Genomic DNA, 22266 nt, shown 5'->3' on the forward strand with positions numbered 1-22266 from the left:
TGTGTCTACATAAGGATAACAATTGTTCCCATCAGTTTATTAAAAATTTGTCTCTGTGTCTTCTGTTTCATTGATCTTCATGTCTATTTTAATACTAAATCATGCTGTTTCTTTTATTATTATAACTTTGTAATATAATTTGAGATCAGGTATTGTGCAGCCTCTAATATTGCTCTTCTTGCTCAGTATTGCTTTGGCTATTCTGGTCTTTCATTCTTCCAAATGAATTTTAGGCTGCTTTTTCATTGTTTTTTTTTTTTTTTTTTTGATGGGGATTGCATTGAATCTATTTAATGCTTTTGGTAGTATGGCCATTTTTGACAATATTAATTCTGCCTTTGTAAGAACACAGGAGGTCTTTCCAACTTCTGAGATCTTCCTCAGTTTCTTTCTTCAGTGTCCTATAGTTTTCATTGTAGAGGATTTACTCCTAGGTATATGTATTTTTTAGATTATTGTGAATGGGTTAGTTAGTTTTCCCAATTTCTTTCTCAGCAGATTCATTACTGGAATATAAAAAAGCTATTGATTTATGGGTATTGATCTTATGTCTTACTACGTTGCTGAATTTGTTTATTGGCTTTAGATGTCTTCTGGTGGATTTTTTTTTAAGACTTCTAGTTATAGGATCATACCATCAGTAAACAGACAATTTGACTTCTTCTTTTCCTCTTTTTATCCCTTTAATTTCCTTTTCTTGCCTGTTTGATCTGGCTATAGTTTTAAGGGCTATATTGAATAGGAATGGTGAGAGGGGACATCTTTGTCTAGTTTTTGATTTTCGAGGAAATGTGTTCAGTTTTTCTCTAGTCAGTATGATGTTGGCTTTGGGTTTGTCATATAAAGCCTTTATAATGTTGAGATAAGTTCCTTCTACTTTTAGTTTCTCCAGCATTTTTAACATGAATGGGTGCTGGATTTTTTCAAAGGCTTTTTCTGTATCTATTGAGATAATCATGTGATTTTTGTCCTTAATTATATTTAGGTGGTGAATTTAGTGATTTGCATATGTTGAAACAACCTTGCATCCCTGGTATGAAATCCACTTGGTCATGGTATATTATCTTCAAAGTGTATATCTGGATGACCTATCTAATCCTATCTAATGGTGAGAGAGGTGTGTTGAAATCACCCTGGACTAGGTCATTAGCATCCACACTGATGCTTGAAATTTTTACTCTCCAGGCCCTCAAAAATTCCCTTTTCCTTCCCCATATCCCGTCTGGTAGTTGGTGGCAGAAAAGTTGGTGGCTCTGTAGGCTCACAGTGGTGTTGGAAAGATCTTTCTTACAGCAATTGTCATGCCAGCTAGTACATCACTGAGGGACCTTGGCAGGGGATAGTAGAAATTGTTTTACACCTCTATGTAGAGCATCTGTTGTCATGACCAGTAGGAAGTCAAAAAGCACCAAGTGTGGTAAAGACACTTTCCAGTAAACACATGTGTCTTCATGCAGTCCTCATTGATCACCTGGAGAATGTTTCTACAGTGAGGGCCTGACTAGCAGTGGAGTCTTTGAGAAATCATATCGGTGAGCTCTGGGTTGTTAGTTAAAGTAATAAGTAGATTTCACTAGTAATGAGCACCTCTGAGTAGACAGAACAGAGAAGCATGTGTGGGAAAATGCCTTGTTCAACTTTGGGGATTCTATGGGATTCTGAATAAATGAATCTGTAAAGAGTTACATTGAGGGGCTGAGATTGTGCTCAGTAGCAGAGTGCTTACCTCGAACATATGGGGCACTCAGCACCACATAAAATAAGTAAATAAAATAAAGGTGTTGTGTTCATTTACAACTAAAAAAAAAAAAGAATAAAAAAAAAGAGTTACATTGAGCTACTACTGAACAGCAGGCCATTTTAGAAATGCTATTTAATATGAGTGGTTCTCACCTCAGGGTAATTTTGTGCCTCAGGGGGTATTTTGCAATGTCTGAGAATGGTTTTGATTGTCACAGCTCAAAGAGGGGCCTCCTGTGGGTAAAGGCCAGGGTGCTGCCAAGCATGTGCTTAGGATAGTTTCCACAACAATGAATTCTTTACCCCAAATGCATCTTTCTACCTTGGACATATATATAAAAAAACATGATTCATTGATGGGCAATGTTTATTATGTCCGATAAGACTGAGAGAGAAACCAAAATATTAAAAAGATGCCTGTCAGAGAGATTTTGGTCTGAATCATTGGAAATTTGGGTATTGCCATACATATAAGATGCTGTTGTGAAGGAACAAAAATGAATTTTATCTGCCTTAACTATTCATTATTATGTTTATAGAAAATTCCAATAAGCCTTTTTCTTTCCATTTATTTATTGCTAATTGTCCTAGCTGGTTTTGATCTAAGTTGGATGAAGGAATGTCAGAAATGTGCTTTATATACTGGCCCAGTTTAATAACAATTTTTGTGCTCATGAAAATCTGGACAAATTTCTTAAGATCTCTGTCTGTATTTTAGTTGGTAAAGGTGTAATAGTATGAGATTGGTTTATAGGCTAAGTAGATTTTTAGGCTAAAAAATAAAAAATAATTTTAATTTAGCTGATTAATATCTGCTATAAGGGTTGTTGAGATTATATATATATATATATATATATATATATATATATATATATGCAATATATATATTTTTATTAACCCTCAGCATTTTTTATTGAACAGTGATTAGTTAATAAATAATAGTAATTATTGTGGTGTTAGCTATAGCAATGTGTAATCTTTGAACTTCTTAGTGAATCATCAGTTATAACTCTGTATTCGTTTATTGCATCTGAGATGTACAAGTGTGTTTCTAAAGATGCATTCTCTTTATGTGTGTTTATTTTCAGAAATGCCCAAACCAACTATTTTCTGCCCAGAAAGTGGTTCAGAAAACTGATGGGAAAATGCAGCTCTGTGATAAATCCCAATGTATTTGGAAAGGTATGAGGCAAAGACTTTTCATTTGTCCTTCTTTCCTATTACCTTGCATCCTTCAATTCTTCCTTGTTTTAAAATATATTAGGTTAAACGTTATTGTAAGATATGGATGCTTCTCATAATCCTCTACCTTAACCACCTCTACCCCAAGTTTTATTTATTTTTAATAAATAATTAAAATGACAGCAAATGTTTCTCTCTCTCTCTCTCTCTCTCTCTCTCTCTCTCTCTCTCTCTTTATTTTATTTATTACATGGTGCTGAGGATAGAACCCAGTGCTTTACCACTGAGCCCCAACCTCAGCCCAGAAGTCCTGTTTTTCTAGAGGGTACCACCCTTAGCTTTTCCAGTGATTCTCCTGATATTTACATATATTTTTGCATAATATTGGCAAACTTTTATTTCTTATAATTTTGGACTTTATCATGACCTCCTAGTATAGTAGATAAGAACTTGGTTCTCTTCCTGCTTCATTCTTTGGTTTCTGGACATGGCCACATCATACTTTTAAAAATCAAATTAGTAGTTGGTGTTTATATTATCTTCCTATAAAACTATATTCACCACCAAGCCAAGTAGTATACTATATGTATTCTTCTTTTTTAAATATAGCTTTGTTTTTCCTACTTGCCTCATTTAACAGATGTCCATAAACTATTAATGTTTCCTCTAAATGCTCCAGTGTTTTTTTTTTTTTTAGAGAGAGAGAGAGAGAGAGAGAGAATTTTTAATATTTATTTTCTAGCTTTTGGCGGACACAACATCTTTGTTTGTATGTGGTGCTGAGGATCGAACCCGGGCCCGCACGCATGCCAGGCGAGCGCGCTACTGCTTGAGCAACATCCCCAGCCCCTCCAGTGTTTTTTCTACAACTATTGATAACATTTTCCATACGGTTACTTTATTCTGTTTTCCTCAGTAACCTCCTTCTGAACCTGCTAAACAGGCTGCTTGTTCCCTTAGCCAATTGCACAGTTATAATCCTGGGACTTATCTTCTTTGATGTTAAGTCCATTATTTCTGAGAATGTCCTTTTTCTACTACTATACCTGATCCATAGTTCAAGTGGCTATAAATTCTAGTTTTGCTTAGAACTTTGAACTTTATTGTGTTCTAGCATTAATTGTTGCTGATGAGCAGTCATATGTTATTTTAATTTCCAATACTTTGTATGCCGTTATCATTTTCTCCCTGGATGCTGTTAGAAATATCTCTTATCACCAGTGCTCTAAAATTTCAGGATGAGGAAGCTTGGTATTAAAAAAAAGTACTCATGGGCTGGGGATGTGGCTCAAGCGGTAACACATTCGCCTGGCATGTGCGGGGTGCTGGGTTCGATCCTCAGCATCACATTAAAAAATAAATAAACAAAATAAAGATGTTGTGTCCACCAAAAACTGAAAAATAAATATTAAAAAAATTCTCTCTCTCTCTCTCTCTCTCTCTCTCTCTCTCTCTCTCTCTCTCTCTCTCTCTCTCTCTCTCTCTCTCTCTCTCTTCTCTCTCTCTTTTAAAAAAAGTACTCATTGTGTTAGTTAGGCTTTCATTGCTATCATCAAAATATCTGACATGAACAATTTTGAGGAGGAAAAGTTTATTTTGGGCTTATGGTTTTAGAGGTTTAATCCATGTTCAGTCAACTCCATTACTTGGGGTCCAAAGTAAGGCAGAACATCATGGCAGAAGGGCATGGCAGAAGAGAGTTTTCAGCTCATGGTAGCCAAGGAGAGGAGGGGGGAAGGGAGTGAGAGGGGAGGAAAAGGGGGAATGGGGGAGAAAGCCAGGGACAACATATAAAATCCTCAAGGGCACACCACCAGTGACTTACTTCCTCCAGCCTTGACTTACCTGCTTATAGTTACCACTCAGTAAACCATTCATATCATTAGTCCATAAAATGGATTAATCCACTGATTAGTTTATGACTCTCATAATCAAATAATTTCATCTCTTGCTTTTGAGGGATGCCTCATATCCAAATCATAACATTCCACATATGGAGTCCAAAAACTCATGTTCATCTCATAATCCAAAATGCATTCAGCTTATCTCCAAGAGTCCATATAGTCTTAACAGTTCCAGCGTTGCCCAAAAGTCTAAGTCCAAAGTTTCATCTGAGTCTCAAGGCCAACTGTTGGTTGTGATTCTCTATAAAAATCAAAAAGCAAGTTATATGTCCAATATTTAATGGCAAAGAATAAACATTTCCATTTTAAGGAATAAAATTCCCAGGAATAGGCACATAGAAAGAAGGGATGGGATCAAAACAAGACTGAAACCTAGCAGGGCAAACAAATTCTGTAGTTCCATGTCTGGCTTCTGAGACACATGATGGCAAGATATGATCCCCAGGGGGCTTTGGCAGCCCCACCCTTTTGATCTTGACAGTCACACACCACCTGATCTCTCTCTTGGACTGACTCTGTTCACAGTTAGCAGCTTTTCTTGGTAGACTTTTCACATTATTGGCATGCCTTAATTTATGGAGTCTCTGTTCCAGGTTTGGCATCCTTCTTATAGCTTCCTGCATTGCCTTCTCAGGGGCTACCTGCAGAGATTACAATACTGCCACACTCTGCCTGGCCTCCCAGGCCTTTCTTTGAAATCCTTAACTCCAGCATTTTGCATTCCTGCAGAATCAGTAGTGACAGTAATCTCTTCAACAACCACACCTTCTTTGGTCCAATTTAAACATGATTTTTTTTCTGCAAACTGTAAGTTTTTCAAATATTTCTTATCTGCTTTCTGCTCCTGATTATCACAGTAAATTTAGCTAAAAGCCACCAGCAAAACCCATGCCACCACTTGAATGCTGTGCTGCCTTGAAATTTCCTCCACCAGATGAATTCATCCATCATTTTAAAATTCAGACTCACAGAAAGGACTTGGACAAGATGTAGGCATCTTCTTTATTAGAATGTAAAATGAATGTCCACTAGTCCAATTCCCAGTAGATTTTTTTCTCATGAAGCTTCATGAGCAGTCTTTAGTGTCTACATTCTGTTAGCATTCTGCTCTTCTAAATTCACACCAGAATTGACTATTAAGCTTTGCTTACAATAGTCTAAGTCTTCTCCAGCTTGCAACTCCAAACTTTTCTAAACTTCTCCAACAATTAGTTCCAAAGGTTTCTAAACCACACAGTCAGGTTAGTCACAATGATGACCTACTTCTCAGTACCTATTGTGTTACTCAGCTTTCAATTGCTGGGACCAAAACACCTGACAAGAACAACTTAGAGGAGGATAAATTTCAGAGTTTCAGTCCATGGTTGGCTGACTCTATTGTTCTGGGTTTGAGGTGAGGCAGAATATCATGGTGGAAGGGCTTGGTGAAGGAAAGCTTCTCAGTTTATGACAGCTAGGAAGCAGGGGGTTGGGAGGGAAAGAATATGCAAGGAACCAACGATAATATATATAATCCCCAAGGGCACACCTCTAGTGACCTACCTTCTTCAGCTGTACCTTACCTGCCTTCAATTACTACCCAGAAATCCATTCAAATTATTAATCCATCAATGGGTTGATCCATTGATTAGGTGACAATTCTCATAATCTAATAATTTCATTTTGGAACAGTTCTGCAACGCCTAACACCATGAGCTTTTTTTGGGGAAACACCTCAGGCTATAATACTCCTTGGTGAACCTTTTCAATCTTAGAGATTCATAGTCTATAGTTCTTAAAAAGTATCTTTAATTATTCTTTAATTTATTCACTTTTGTTTAATTTTTCTGTCTGAAATTACATTAAAATTTTTTGTAATTATAGATGGACAGCATGCTTTATTTTATTTTTAGTGGTGCTAAGGATTGAACCCAGTACCTTACATGTGCTAGGCAAGTGCTTTGCCACTGAGCCCCAGCCCTCTTACTGAAATTATTATGTTGATCTTTCTGTATTGGTTTTCTCACTTTTCTATCTTTTTTATTCCATTTTTTCACCTGTTTTCTGTCTCCTGAATTATTACCTCAGTCCTGTCCAACAGCCTTATTAAATCTTAATTTGGTTATCCTAGTTTTAATTTTTAAAGAGTAATTTCTTTGCAATGTCCCTTTTTAACAGTAATCTATTCATGTTTCTTGTCTTATTTCTCAAATAACAATATTTTATGCATTTTCAGAGGTATAGATGTTCCTTGACTTGTAAGTTGAAAATACATTTAATAAAACCAAACATAATCTATTAGTCTGCCCTACTTTAAACATCCTCAGAACACTAAATTAGTCTACAGTTGGGCAAGTCACCTAACACAAAACATATAAATAGAGTTGAAACTCTCATGAAATTTAGTTGGAATACTGTACTGAAATGAAAAACAGAATAATGATGTGGGTAAGCTCTTATACCTTTGTAAATGTGAAAAATTATTAAGTAGAACCATTGTTAAGTTGCAGACCATCTGTGTTCCTGCAGTAGGAATTTATGAGTAATAATTTGGTGTAACGGTATAGCATTGTGAAGCTCTCATGCCTTTATCAGAAGCCATTTGGGTCACAGTGACCACAAATCACCTGGTTTGTCTTGGTTCCTATTGATTCTTTCATTCTCAGTTTGATGATAAATAAGTGGTTGAAGATGAAAAGACAGTGGTCTGTGGTTTGAACTTAGTGGAGTCTTTTAATGAGAAAAGAGAACAAAAGACGCCATCATGACTTAGGTAGTCCTGGTAAAATGAGCCCAAAGTGATAACTCTGTATGCTTTGGTACAGAAATAGAGAAAAAGCTAAAATCAATGAATCAACAAATATTTATTGACAAAGAATTAAAGGAGGGTGTATGTCCACCAGGTAAGCATGGGTGTGATGAACATTGATGTACAAAATTCACTTTAGTTTTAAAATCTCATGTGATAGAATAAAATGTTCAAGCCTGATGTAGTATTTCTGTGTGTTCCCCAGAAGACCTGTTATCTACACTCAAGTCTGGCACTCATGTACTTTTTATTAAAATGTGCCACAGGATAATTTTTAATGTTCTTGTTTAAATTAATACTGAAGTCCTCTTCATTTTTATTTATTTATTTCTTTATAACTTTATTTTGTTTATATGTGGTGTTGAGGATCGAACTCAGGACCTTGCACATGTGAGGTGAGCGCTCTACCACTGAGTCATAACCCTAGTTCCCCTCTTCATTTTTTTTCTCCCCAGTTCTTTGTACTACAGTTTCTATAATGATGACCACTTTCTTTTTTTGCTTTGTATTCTATTAATACCTACAAGGATAAACATTATATTTTCAGACTTTTAGAGATATTTAGAACTTTGTTCTAAATGTTTGTTCTTTGTAGGTTGCCAATATGGAGTCGGAGATGAATTCTTTCATCTTAAAAGGTTCTGTGATAAAAACTATCCCATATGTCAACCAGAGGTGAAGATTCATCTTACTGGTCTTCGAAATGACTACTGTAAGTTATTGTTTGGATTGTGAATTAAAAAGTTGAATGAGCTGGGCGTGGTGGTGTACACTTGTAATCCCAGCAGCTTGGGAGGTTGAGATAGGAGAATCATGTGTTCAAAGCCAGCCTCAGCATTCAGCGAGGCCCTGAGCAACTCAGCGAGACCTGGTCTCTAAATAAAATACAAAAAAGGACTGAGAATGTGGCTTAGTGATTTGGTACGCTTGAGTTCAGTCCCTGGTACAAAAAAAAAAAAAAAAAAAATTGAAATGACAATATTTTCTGTGCTCTGGCATAAACTAAAAGTTTGATTCTGAAAGAATCAGATAGTCCTTGTGTCTCATATTCCAATGAAGTACCATGCAACTAAGGTTAATGTAGTAATGTAGTTGGTTTTTCCTTGTGCAACTTCGATGTTCAGCAAAGGGTGTTATTTTATTGGTAGAAGAACAAGAGGATTTTTACTCATAAGTACTTTTTTTTTTGCCATACTGGGGATTGAGCTCAGGTCCACTGTACGATTGAGTTACATCCCCAGACTTTTAAAATAATATTTTTGAGACAACGTATCACTAAGTTGCTGAGGCTGTCTTTGAATTTGTGATACTTTTGCCTCTGCCTGCTGATTTGCTGGCAGTATTACAGATTTGTGCCATAGTACCTGGCTCATAAATACATTTTTGTTTTATTGTATTAGAATGAACTATACTAATGTTGGCCTATTCTTATGCATGTTTTAACATGGGTAAATCAAATCAGTTACCACATTGGATGTGCTTATTAAGTGCCTAACTTATAATCTACTTAGGAAGACAGTACTAACTCACATGAAACTGATACCAACATGCCAATGTGGAATATAAATAATGAACTATGCAATATAATGAGCTATAAGGGGATAAGTGAGCTCTACAGTTGTCCAGGAAGACTCTGGAGATATTCAGACTTCATCTGGGTCTTGAAAGATGGGTAGGATTTGTAAGTGTGGAGGGGAGAAAGAGAAATTTTGGTACTGCTAACAGCATGATCAAAGACAAAATATTGGTAATTAATGATAATTAATTGCAATGAAGATGCTACATTGGGGACTGGTGCATAAGTAGGTATGTACCTATCTATGCAGATCATGAAGAAATTCAAAAGTCAGGTATAGAAACCTATACTTGTTTGAGGACTTGATGACTAGGAAAAATGTAAAGGAACATTCATGGTAGAGTATACAGAAAGCATTTAGCAGCAGAGAATTACTAAAGATTAAGGGTCTATTTATACTCCATGAGTAAAAATACTGGGCAAGATGGATGAATTTAAGATGATTCTATGTTTTTGAAGCAGAAGAGAGGTGATGTCTCTGAAAGACAGGGTGCAGGGAGGTATTCTAGAGGGTGGGGGGAACTGTTCTTGGAATGTCATAGTAGAGGAGGCAGTGAGGCATGGCAGAGGCTTGGCCTATCATGATAAATGAAGTTAGAAGAGAGAATGAACCAGCATGCAAGCTGGATGATTAAGGTTGAAGGCAAGGGCCAGTGTGAACTCTGTAGAGGAGTGGGAAGCAGAGAGAAGGGAAACATCTACAGATAGGAATGAATAGTAAGAGGCAAAATCACTAAAGGGAGCACTTTTCTGTCCTCTTTTGTTTTGTAGTTCTTTTTCCAAGAGAATTTATTGTCAAGACCACCTAAGGAGGATAAATTTTCAAGAAAAACAAACCACAACATTATAAAGCAAAACATCCTCTTTCATTCCCACTTTTCCTTCAAGCTGTAGCCGCTTTCTTTTCTCCCATCACAGCAAATTTGTCAAAAGGTGTTTATACTATTTCCCATTTCCCCACATTGTCCTGAGCCCATTGTAGTTGGTTTTAAATCTCACTGTTGAACTGAAACTGCTATTCCAAGTATCACTAAAGAAACCCTCCTTGTTAAGTCCAACAGTTGCTTCTTAAAGCTCATTTACTTTACCCTGTCATCCACATCTGAGACCGTTGATCTGTGCCTCCTCTTTGATATTCCCCTCTCTTGGGTTGCCCCTAGGTTTTTTTTTTTAATTGACACATAAACTTCCTAGTTTTATGTTCTGTCTTTTCTGGTCTTTTATTTTTTCTCTCCCTCCCTCCCTTATTTCCTTACTTTCCTCCTTCTCTTCCCCTTCTGCCTCCCTGCACTCTAATGTTGGAGTGCCCAATGCTCATTTCTTGGACATCTTTTCTACTTCTGTCTTTTTGGCTGTATTTCTTTGTATTGTTTTTTTAGTTGTTGCTGTAGGGATTTCAGTGTAGTCCAAAGTTTCTCAAGTCTATTTATAGTTACCATTGTACATTTAACTCAAGATGCATATAAAGATCTTGTAGTTCACAGGTCTCTCCTACTTCCTGTTTTCTAGGTTACTGAGTTGTCATGTATTTTATACCTATATCCACTGGAAAACCTCACCATTGTTATAAATTTTACTTTAAACAGTTAAAACTGAAAAAGTATTTTAAATTTCTTAAGAGGGAAAAATATTTACCAATTCCAATGTTCTTTCATCCTTGAAGATCCAAGTTGGAAGATTTTCCTTCCAATATTTTAAAGATGTTGTTCTATTGACTTCTGGTCTCCATGGCTTCTGGTGAGAACTCATGATCATTTGAAGGCTTGTTCTCCTGCTTCCAAGGTTTGGTGGTTCCAATTACCCATATATTAGATTTTTTGGATAGCATTCCACAAATTCCTGGGGCTCCATTAATTTTTTTCCTTTTCATTTTCTTCTCCATATTTTCCTTATTAATTTATGTTGGTTTGTATTTAAATTCAGTCACTCTTTCCTCTATCATTTCCATTTTGCTGTTGAACCTGTTCACGAAATTTTTGAGATGTTGTATTTTTCAGTGATAAAATTTCCATTTTATAGTTTTTGTACCTTTTATTTTTATTGTTTTGTCTTATAGTTTCTATTTTATTTATTAGAAAAAATATTTTTCTGCTGAGGTTTTCTATCTTTTCATTAATTTCAAATGCATTTTATTTTATGTAAAGTATAATAGTTGCTTTAGAGTCTTTGTCTGATAATTTTTCTTTCTTGGTCATCTTGTAGTTTTCATCTATTGATATGTTTCTCTATATGTGTCCAGTAATTTTTAATTGTGTTCTGGACATTATACTATTATGTATTTACTTTGGATTTGTGTAGAATGTTATTGTTTTGTCATAGTTACACTTTAAGTTTTATCTTGCCATTTATGTGTTGTATTTTAAATCTTAGATTAGTTTCTTAATCCTTGACTATGTTGGTTTGAGTCTGCCTTCCTATATGTGGACCTAAGTCTAGGCCAAGACTTACTTATATGAATGTTTTAAATCTCGGTTCATTTCTGAAAGTCTCTGCTAGGCTACTGAGTTTCCCCTGCACTTGCATGACTTAGGGGTTAGACTGAGGTGTCTGTGAGTTCATATACTCACAGCTGGAGGACATTTTTCTGTGGTTCTCTTCCCTTTAGACCTTCCTCTCACATCTTGGCCACCTTAAACTCCTTTTCTTGATTTCCTGGATAAGAAAGATGGTGGGCTCTCTGACAGCATCTTTGCTGCAGGTGGTGCTCAGTGACTGGAGCACTTGCCCTCAGGGCAAAGCCAAGTGAGGAAAAAGGTGGGACACTCTCACTTGGGCAGGTTTTCCATGTTTTGACTCCTTACTTAGTTTACCTGATTTCACTACCTTTCCAGGGTCCTCAGGTGTTTGTGTTTTACATTTTGTCCAGAGTCCATATTTGTTTTAATGGGAGGAATATGTTGTAGGAGGCTTAGTTCACTGTAATGGAACTGGTGTGCATCATAACTTTATACTGATATGTGTTGGTCAGGATAAGAGTTTCTGCCTTAAAAGAAATAAGAGTACATTTTAATAAGTGGTTATAAAAATATGGCTTCTCTTACCAGTCAGAATTCTTGTTAGTATGAGCTGGAGGATGCTACAGAGAACTTATAGGTGCCACAAATGAGCCACCATCTCATCTAGATGTACTTCAGTTTCTGGTGACTTTTGGTTAGAAATGATGATGGCATTTCCAACATAAATATCCTAGGTTTAAGGATTACTCCAAAATAATTGTTTGCTTTCATATTTTAATGATGTGTTAGACAGAATTCATGTATGCATGATGAATCTGCCCTGTTCTTTAAATGTCTCTAGATTGGTATCTTTGAGCATAAGTAATAAGTGTTATTGCTTATTAGACAATGAGTCTGTGTGTGTGTGTGTGTGTGTGTGTGTGTGTAATTTTTAACTTTTTATTGGTGCATTATGATTGTACATACTGGTGGGATTTGTTTTTACATATTTATACATGCACACAATATAACAATATAATTTAGCCAATGTCATTCCCTGTGAGTCTTGAACCAGATTCTATTCCAGTTGTTATTTTTGAACTTCTAATAATATGCTTAGATTTGTAATTCTATTTTATGACTGACCATGGGAAGATCTTAATATTTCTCCCATAATCTATAAACAAAATTATTTACTTGGGAAGTTTTTCTTTGGCTACATAATCACCCTAATTTTAAATGTCCTTTTTTTTTTTTTAAAAAATAGATCTGAATATCCTGGACTGGAGTTTTAAAAATGTTGTTGCTATAGCCCTTGGATCTGCTGTGTACATCTGGAATGGGGAAAACCACAATGGAGTTGAAAACATAGACTTGGGTCTCACTTGCAACTATGTGTCTTCTGTATCCTGGATAAAAGAGGGAACGTGCCTGGCAGTTGGCACCAGTGAGGGAGAAGTGCAAGTATGGGACAGTTTCTTTTCTCATAAAGTTCTTGTGTGATTATCAGAAAACTAAAATTCACTTTTATAACATGTCACTAATGTATAGAGAAACTAGCTTAGAGTGGCACGTAGGGCTGTGGGAAGCAAGGGGAGATACCACTTTGTTTTTTTCCTTTTTTCTCTGAATGGCATTTCAATCCGACTTAAGGGTACTCTGCTTAGTTTCCTCCACAATATTTCTTTCTGTCATTTTTAATTTATTGTTGTTTTTGAAAAATTTTTTCTATCAAACTGAAGTTGGATTTGTAGACTCCTTAGTTTTGGAACTTTGGAGAGAGAAAGCCCTTTCACTTCTTTTTTACCTGAAGCTGTGATTTGGAGTAGAGCTATGTGAAATGAATGGATTCTTTTTCCTGATAGGCTGATAATTTATTAAATTTTCATCTATGTAATTTTTTATATATCATTCTTATTGTTTATTAACAATGGTTTACACAGTGTTGCCCATGTTCTAGATGATCTAGGAGGGCCACAGAGGGTTCACCTGTTCCTTATCTTCGCAATGATAGAGGATGCTGTGAAGGTCATGTCACGATTTCTTCTTAATTCAAAGTTGTCATTCCTTATCTGGGACATATTATCATCTGTGGCGAGTAGGAAAGGAATCTCTTAGCAGTAAATTAAATTTCTGACTCGAGGAAGTGTTCAGGCATCAAAATTTTATTTATGCAATTAATCAAAAAACTTTAGATTTTGGAGAATTTGGATTTTGGAGTTTTGGATTTGGGATCCTCAGGTGGTAAAAATTCTATGCTCAACCTGTTCATACATATTTTGGTAACTGAAGTTGGATTCCAAAGTTTGGAAGTCCCATGGCTTAGAAGAAGCTGGAAGTGTGTGATGACTATCAACCCTTGGTTGTACATTCATACAGGGAGCTTTAACAATAAATGCCATATCCCCAGGTTCTACTCCACCAATTAAATCAGAAGTGCCAGCATCCAGAGTATTTTACAAAATCCCAGGTGATCCTAGCATGCAGACAGAGCTGAGAACTTCTGGTTATAGTTAGGGTGCTGAATTTTCACTTATTTGATAACAGACTGGCTACATTAAGAGCAATTGGAGGTCAGGTCTTTAAGAAGACAGTGCGCTATGAGAAGGTCAATGCTACATAATTCTGCTCATTCATTTTTTTTTTTTTCAGTTATGGGATGTGGTAACTAAAAAGCGGCTGAGGAATATGCTTGGTCACTTGTCAGTAGTTGGGGCCCTGAGCTGGAATCATTATCTCCTCAGCAGGTAAGAAGTGTCTTATTTGAGCCATCTGTATTTATATCATCAATTGATTATGGGGACTGTGAAGAGAACTATAATATTTAAAACCCTAACCAAATGGAATGAAATGAGACATTAGGCTTTTTTTTTTTTTTTTTTTCAGTTCTGAGCCCACCCTCTCAGGTATTCAGGCCTTCTGTAGTATACATATTCCAGTGCCCACACACACCAAGGCAGCTGTGTGTCTTCAGATTGTTCAGATAAAATGCAAAACTCTCTTCTCTACCAAGTAGTATCTGCTACAGTAACATTTTGCTAAAATCAAGTGTTTATTTCCATTGGCATCAATATTATGGAATATGTTAGGTTTCTGGGGTATATTTCCAATATACAGACCCACTAAAGTCTGTTGGAAGGAACCTCATAGATGACCCTGTTCAGTGATTCTCAAACTTGAGTGTGAATCAGAATCATCTAGAGAACTCCTTAAAACACCAATCACTCTCCTCACTCCAGGAATTCCTTATTCATTAGCTCTTAGAGGGGGCTGATCATTTGTACTTCTAGTTTCCCAAGTTATGATGATGCATCATTTTGGAAACTGCTAATGTAGTCTAATTGCTTATTTTTAACTAGAAAAGTAAAGTGATTTGTTCCTATGGTCCTACATAATAGGCTTAAATAGATTTGCTATTAACAATAGCCATTCATCTCTGTAGTGTATTTACTAAGGTAGACTTATGTTACATAAGCCTTTAACAATTTCTTTAAGTTAGTTCAATTCCATACTAAATTTCCTTTTGTAGTCTTCATTGTTAAAGATTAGTTTCATTATTCATAAAAAGAATAAACAGATCCTTTCTTATAATGATAGCAAATATTTTTAACTGCTCTATTCCAGGCATTGTGCTATATTTTTTATGTGTAAAATCTTGATTTAATCCTTGTAATAACAATATAAGGTGATTTTTTTTTGGTACTGGAGATTGAACCCAACTACTGAACCACATCCCCAATTATTTTTTTAAAAATATTTTATTTAGAGAACAGGGTCTTGCTGAGTTGCTTGCTTAGGGCCTTGCTAAATTACTGAGGCTGGCTTTGAACTCATGAGCCTCTTACCTCAGCCTCCTCAGCTGTTGGGATTACAGGGGTGCATCACCATGCCTGGCTATAAAGTGGTTTCTAATCCCTAATTTTTTTAGGTGAATAAACTGAGATATTAAATGGAAGTCACATGTTTAATGTGGGACAGAGTTGGGATTTGAACCCACTATGGTTCCAGAGCCCATACTGTAAATCAGAATGCTAGTCAGTGTTGTGCCTGAATAAATTTTAAAAAGTGACTTTGGGCTTTGAGAAATTCCAAATATAGTTGTAGGAAGTTATTTTCCTGCTCCTTAGAGAACATCAAATTGGCCTTGAAAGGGTTCATTATCTTGGAAAAAGTGGTATGATCTTCATCATTGTTTGGATCTAACTTACTGGGAGTAGGTACTTTATCCACTGATTTTGAATCATTGCAGTTTACAATGACATTGTTAGTTTTAAATTCCTTTTACATTTTAGTAAAAGGAATTTATTGTCAAAACTAAGAGTAGATCTTTTGATTAGTAGGAATATACATTTTAGAAAAAGGAAACAATAAATTTTTATGTCTAATACTTTACTATAAATATATTCTAAAACCATTTCAGTGAGAAAATGAAATATTCTGAGTTTTGGAGAAGTAATATTTCACGGGTCCAGTATATAAACTACTTGCTGGGAAGGTCTGGTAGCCTAAATTTATATTTTCTATGACTGACTACTTTATTTTAAAGCCATTAGAGACATTTTTCTTTCTTTTCTTTAAAAAAATTTTTTTTAGTTGTTGATGGATCTTTATTTTATTCATTTATTTATATGTGGTACTGAGGATCGAACCCAGTGCCTCACACATGCTAGGCAAATGCTCTACCACTAAACCACAATCCTAGCCCCAAAAGATAACGTTTTGATGCCAGTGAAACTTTGCCAGAAAAACCTGTTTCACTTGTGAAAAGAGTCATTGGGACAGAATACGTCATCTTTATTAAACTAAACAATTTCCATCTATCTTTGGAAGAGTCCTAAAGGGTCTTTCAGTAGTTTTACCTTGAACTGTGCTTTCCTCCATGTTTTCAAATGCTTATATAGAAACAGGTCTTGATTTTTCTGTTATGTAAACCTGCTACTTTACCTCCCATGCAGTGGGTCGAGACTGGGACATGTATATCATCACGATGTACGTATAGCCCAGCATCATGTTGGAACACTTTGCCACAAGCAAGCTGTTTGTGCTCTGAAATGGTCACTGGATGGCAGGTTGCTTTCTAGCGGCTGTAGTGATGGGCTGCTGACAATATGGCCCTATGATCCGGGTGCCAGTGCACGGGGCCAACCACTGAAAGTACTGCCTCAGTCTACAGCAGTCAAGGTAAAAAATCCAAAACCATTCCAGATTTCCATTTCTCAGAGACCACTGAATATCCTTCATATATAAGAAGAAAACCATTAAGCCAATAGTTTGAAAATTTTTTCTTCTTCCAGAATTTGTTTTGGATTTTGTCATCACTCTCCTGAGAGACAGGGCTATTTATATTTCCCATAAGTCAGACTTTTTGGCTGTAGATGACTGAAATCAAAGTCAAGCTCAAGCATAAGCAGAAAAGTAAATTTATTTTCTCATGTAACTGTGGAGTCCTGGGTACATGCAGTTGTTTCAAATCTTGGTTGGATCTAAGATAATTTTGAGCACTGTTATCTGAGTCATGCCTCTTTGGCTCTTGGATCTGCTTCTCTCTGTTTAGTTCCAGTCTTTCTTCAGACTCTGTTGAGTGGGCAACATGGCTATTGCAGCTTCTGATTCAGGTTCTCCCAGATGGGCTCTGGATAAGAAAGTCAACTTTCCTGTGACTCCAGTGGAAAAATGCCAGGGAGGACTCTGGGCTGCCTTTGGTCACATTCTCATGTTCAGTTGGTACTAGGCTTTAAAAAGAGCTCCTAAATATAAAACTAAGTTAAATATTCTACTTAGTTTTCATAGAAATAACAACTATCTTTAATTGTCAATGAAGTAGATGATTTACTTACATATTTACATATGATTTAATTAAATCACACAAATATAATACCAAGCTCCCCTGTCATAAACAGGTTTGGTAAAATACAGTGGACTAGATAACATCTACAGTTTTATCCACAGAAAAAGGGGTATGGAGCACTCTAGAGAATAAACTACAAGCTTATCAAGGGTAGGAATAAATATCTTTTATTAAAGTAATGGAGAACTTTGTAAATTTAACAAGTTGGTTAAATGCAGATTGGCGAAGAGAACAGCTATTGTATACTTAGGTGTATGTTTTTGAAAATATAATCAAATTTCTAAGAAAAACATTTAGGTGCAGGTATTTAGATGGACAAAAGGATAAATAATTCATGTGGGGAAGTGCTAGAGGAATACAAATGCATAGGAAGTAGCTCATTATGGTTAATAAGAGAAATGCAAAATAAATTCCCCTTATCTGTTTTATAATTATTATAATTTCATTAGATATTGAAATATCTACATTGACAAGTATTTAAATTACTAATATTTCATTAGCAATTTAAAATCCAAGTAATCTTTAACCAGGAAGAATTACTATCTTACATTAAAAAAAAATAAAAGCAAACAACAAATGAAACACACAAAAACAACAAAAAATTCCACTCCTCTTTAAAAAAAAATCAACACAACCCTATAAAACCAAACCAGAATAAAATAAAAAAACAACAACGTGGGTTTCATCATTAGAAGAACAAAATCAATTAGTGTACATGATTATATATAATGAGATTATTAAAATGATAACTATGAAAAGTATGTTAAAATATAAAAAACTGTTTATCAAATAAACAAGAGAAAATTAAAATAGCATAAACCCAGAGTTTTCTACTTTATAAAATATTTTCATGTACAGAAGATGATATGCAAAAATGAGATTAGTTTTTAGGATGACTGATAAATGTATATAGATATAGATAAATAAAATGTTTGTTAAATATTTTTAAAAGTTATTGTTACTAGTCACATCAATAATCAATACAAATGTGAGATGCCAAATCCTATTTTTCAGAGTTAACTATAGCCATTTATAAAATAAATTTTCTTTTCTGAAATGTGTCAGGATTTGAAATGCATTTTGAGATTTTTGAGTTGTGAGTAATCACTTGTAGCTCTTTTTTGTCTGACCACTACCTGGAACCCAAGGACACAGGTAGACAAACTAGGGAAAGGATGCATTTCAGAACCATATTCTGGGGCACACATGAGCCACTCCAGTAGCAGAGTTTTGCCCCATAGCATGTGTTGCATGTACTTTTCCCCCACATCTTATCGTTGTAATCTTTCTATAATAAAATATCCACAATTGTTAGTGTAATTTGAAGAAGAGTTGTAATGGGTGCCTTCCCTTCCAGAAGTGGCTTCTAGTTCCTGAGAAGTAAACTCTGGAAGGTGCTGTTGCTCCTACCTTTGGGTGGCAGGACCAGAAGAGCGGCCATTGCTGCAGACCCCTGAATCCTGACCTATCTGTGCTATTATTCAAAACTTTAAAGGCTATGGATTGGTGTCCCTGGCAGTCTGCGGTCCTTGCTGTTGGAGGAGGAATGAAAGACGGATGCTTGCATATCTTGGATATAAATACAGGGAAGAGCATCCAGACTCCAAGCACAAACTCACAGGTAAAAATCTCCTCTGGAGTTCAATTTCAATCCAATTATCTAGTTTCTGGTGAAAATAATTTATGATAAAGCATAGAACCCAAATACACTTCTCCTCACCTACTGAGTCCATAGGGAATTTCAGTCTTCAAGAGTTTCTTTTTTGTAAAACCTCCTAATCTGTAAGTCCAAAGTTAGTTTAATTCATCCCCCACCACCCCATTTCCCTTCTTTCTCACCACTGCTTTGATTGTGGAACTTGACAGCAGTCTGGCTCTTCCTGGCCAGTGATCCTGGTTCATGTAAACTCATCAGTTTATTGTTTCTAAACCTACTTAATATCCTTGGTCTTTTGTTGCTATGGGATAAACTTTCTTAAAACTAATATAATTCCCTAACACCAGCTGCGAATGGGGGATGGGTGGTAGAAAGAGCACACTGTCTAAAATCCACTTAAGTACATTGAAAATGAATCAGAAATTGCTAAAATTTTATGATCATCATTGCAGATTTGTTCTTTAATCTGGCTACCTAAGACAAAGGAGATTGCAACAGGCCAAGGTACTCCTAAGAATGATGTGACTCTGTGGACCTATCCCTCTCTGTCCAGGTCAGGTGGATTTTTTGGTAAGTGAATGGGTAAATAAAATTCCATGTACCTATGAAAAAGTGGGTTATCATTGATGGAAAAAACCTGAATGAAGAATTTTTCTCCTTCTGACTTGTCAATGTAAATATTTCAAAAGAGGAAAAAGTCCTACATCTACCCCACCTTAGAGAGTGTATAGATTAGTGTTTCTGAACTTGATTGTAATTGTTCATCATTTAAAATTTTCAAGTCTTCTCTTTGTATTTTTGTATGGATTATACATTTAGCATCATAACATCTTATTTTGAAGAAAACTTAGCAGTGTAGAATCAAGGAAATCTGAAAGGGTGAGAAATTGATATATGCAGGGAAGCCACTAAAACTCATGAGGCTTCCTCTGTGAATATCTGTCCTTTCAAGGCAGACTGCTATTTTTTTTGTTTTATTTTTTTTTTTTTAATTTTGGCACTGGGATTTGAACCCATGTGTGTACTAAGCACGTGTTCTATGTCTGAGCCAAACCCCCAGCTCCAGACCTTTATTCTTTCTCAATTTAGTTCTACAAACTTTTATTGTGTCTTTTTTTCCCCCTTCTGTAGTATGATGACTTTAATTCTTTAGGATAAATACCAAGGAGTTGTATAGCTAGGTCACATGGCAGTTCCATTCCTGGTCTTTAGAGGAACTTCCATGCTGATTTCCATAATGGTTGTACTAATTTACAATACCACCAACAGTGTAAAAGTGTTTCTTTTTCCCCACATCTTCCCCAGTATTTATTATTATTTTTAATATTTATTTTTTAGTTGTAGCTGGACACAACACCTTTATTTCACTTGTTTATTTTTGTATGTGGTGCTGAGGATTGAACCCAGGGTCTCATACATGAGACGTGAGCACTCTACTGGTGAGCCACAACCCCAGCCCATTTATTATTATTTATATCCTTGATGACTGCCATATTGGGTCTTTTTTGAGACTTATCATGATAGAGGAAAGAACCAGGTCCTGTCCTCAGGGTCTTGATACTTGAATGTTAGAGGGGGCCTGGGGCAAATAGGTGTCTGCTTCTACCCAGCTCTGAGAGACAGGAAGACAAAAGTGGTGGCTGAAGAAGGGGCAGAGCACTGGCTCCTCTAGATCTCTGATGGTATATCTCATTTTTTCCTTTCTCCACTTGACCTTGTCTTCTGGTCAATTCTACTATATTCCCAGAACATTGTGGGATGCAGATGATACGCAGGTAAAGGAGAGAGATGATGTTTTTACTCTCATGGAGGCTACACTTTGTGAAAGGAGACATACAGAAAACAAATATATGCAAAATTAGATAGTGCTAATACCACACCTCTCTTTGGAGATTGTGAGAATGTTATTTGGCAATAACAAAATGTTCTTATCAGATAGACTTCCTGCCTCTGCTGGCCAGCCCTGCAGACCCCTGGTTAACCTCAGAATGAACTCTTCTTCAACTCTCACACTGTGTGGTCTGATAAACAAGAAAGGCAACTTTTGACAGAGCTACTTTGGTGACAAGGTACAAATGTAGGAGGTGAATGAATTGATCCCTTCCTTATTTTAAATCATAAGATACAGAACTCCCTAGGATTTTTCAGAGAAATATTTCCAATCAGGCCTTAAAACCAGGTTCTTTACAATTCCAATAGCTGGTAGGGCCTTAGCTAGGTGGAGGTATGGGATAGATATTTGAATCAATTTTCCTATTCTTGGAATAAAGATTACATGCAGGTACATTTTTTTTCTCTTTATTGGCCTTAACAAGCTGTTAAGTACTTTAGTTTGAATTCTTTGGGATTTCTTTTACTATTATCAGAAAAAACTTCAAATAGTTTGTTTAACCTTTTCTTCTCTTAAAACGTTGGTGGTTGAAGATGTGGATATTTTTTGAGCTCTGAGATACTGGTTTTCATTTCTAACCTGGTCGTTCTTTTTATATGGAATATTTCCCAAAAGTGTTTAGCACAATGATTGTTACACAAGCACACATCATGTGGTCAGATGACTTTGGAGTTCTGGGTTAAATGAGAACAGTTCTTTCTTAAGGATATCTCAAAGGCTTGGATACATTATATGTAGTGTTATTCTTTCAGAGGAGGTTCTGGTATTTTTTCCAAATAAATCTGGGGTGCACCCTGAGGTACTTGTTCTATGAACCACTCTATGGATCATAGCCCTTTGGCATGGAACTGCTCTGGTGTTTACTTTCTACGTGTTTTCATCTTGAGACCTTGACTAAGACCTGGATTAGGGACTTCTAAACCTGGGGTTGTGAATCATTAGACTATCAATGTAATAATTTAAGATCAAAATTAAAAAATGAAATAGAATACTATAAAATAGAATATGATAGTATAAATTGAATGGAAAAAATAGAAAAATAGGTGTTGGTTTGTGAAATTTTTGTTAGAGATATGCACTAAATTTACCTGTCTAGATATAGGATTGCTGCATATAATGTAATTTTGACTGTGAGTAATGGTCAAAGAGGAAAAAAAGCTATTCTAGGTTATAGTCATATCTTTACTAAGCCTCACACTGTTAACCACAGTCATGATTCTGTAGGGGGTAATTTTAGTTAAAGAG

General features: G+C 35.8%; 2 protein-coding genes across 2 annotated transcripts in view; both read left to right on the forward strand.

Annotated features, from left to right (window-relative positions):
- LOC308645585 (COMM domain-containing protein 7-like) overlaps positions 1–22266 on the forward strand; it is a 147567-nt gene that overhangs the window by 88721 nt on the left and 36580 nt on the right. The window lies entirely within an intron of this gene.
- The window catches only part of CDC20B (cell division cycle 20B), a gene marked incomplete at both ends in the record, with an annotated part of 48760 nt that overhangs the window by 25476 nt on the left and 1018 nt on the right, over positions 1–22266 (forward strand). Inside the window, 7 exons of the mRNA XM_081304842.1 lie at positions 2829–2922; positions 8210–8326; positions 12893–13089; positions 14278–14372; positions 16581–16806; positions 18969–19094; positions 19583–19700. Of these exons, the coding sequence (XP_081160968.1) occupies positions 2829–2922; positions 8210–8326; positions 12893–13089; positions 14278–14372; positions 16581–16806; positions 18969–19094; positions 19583–19700 (973 nt within the window). The remainder of the gene's footprint in view (positions 1–2828; positions 2923–8209; positions 8327–12892; positions 13090–14277; positions 14373–16580; positions 16807–18968; positions 19095–19582; positions 19701–22266) is intronic.

This window comes from Spermophilus citellus (genome assembly GCF_964194105.1).
Source record: "Spermophilus citellus genome assembly, chromosome: 1".
Classification (NCBI taxonomy): domain Eukaryota; kingdom Metazoa; phylum Chordata; class Mammalia; order Rodentia; family Sciuridae; genus Spermophilus; species Spermophilus citellus.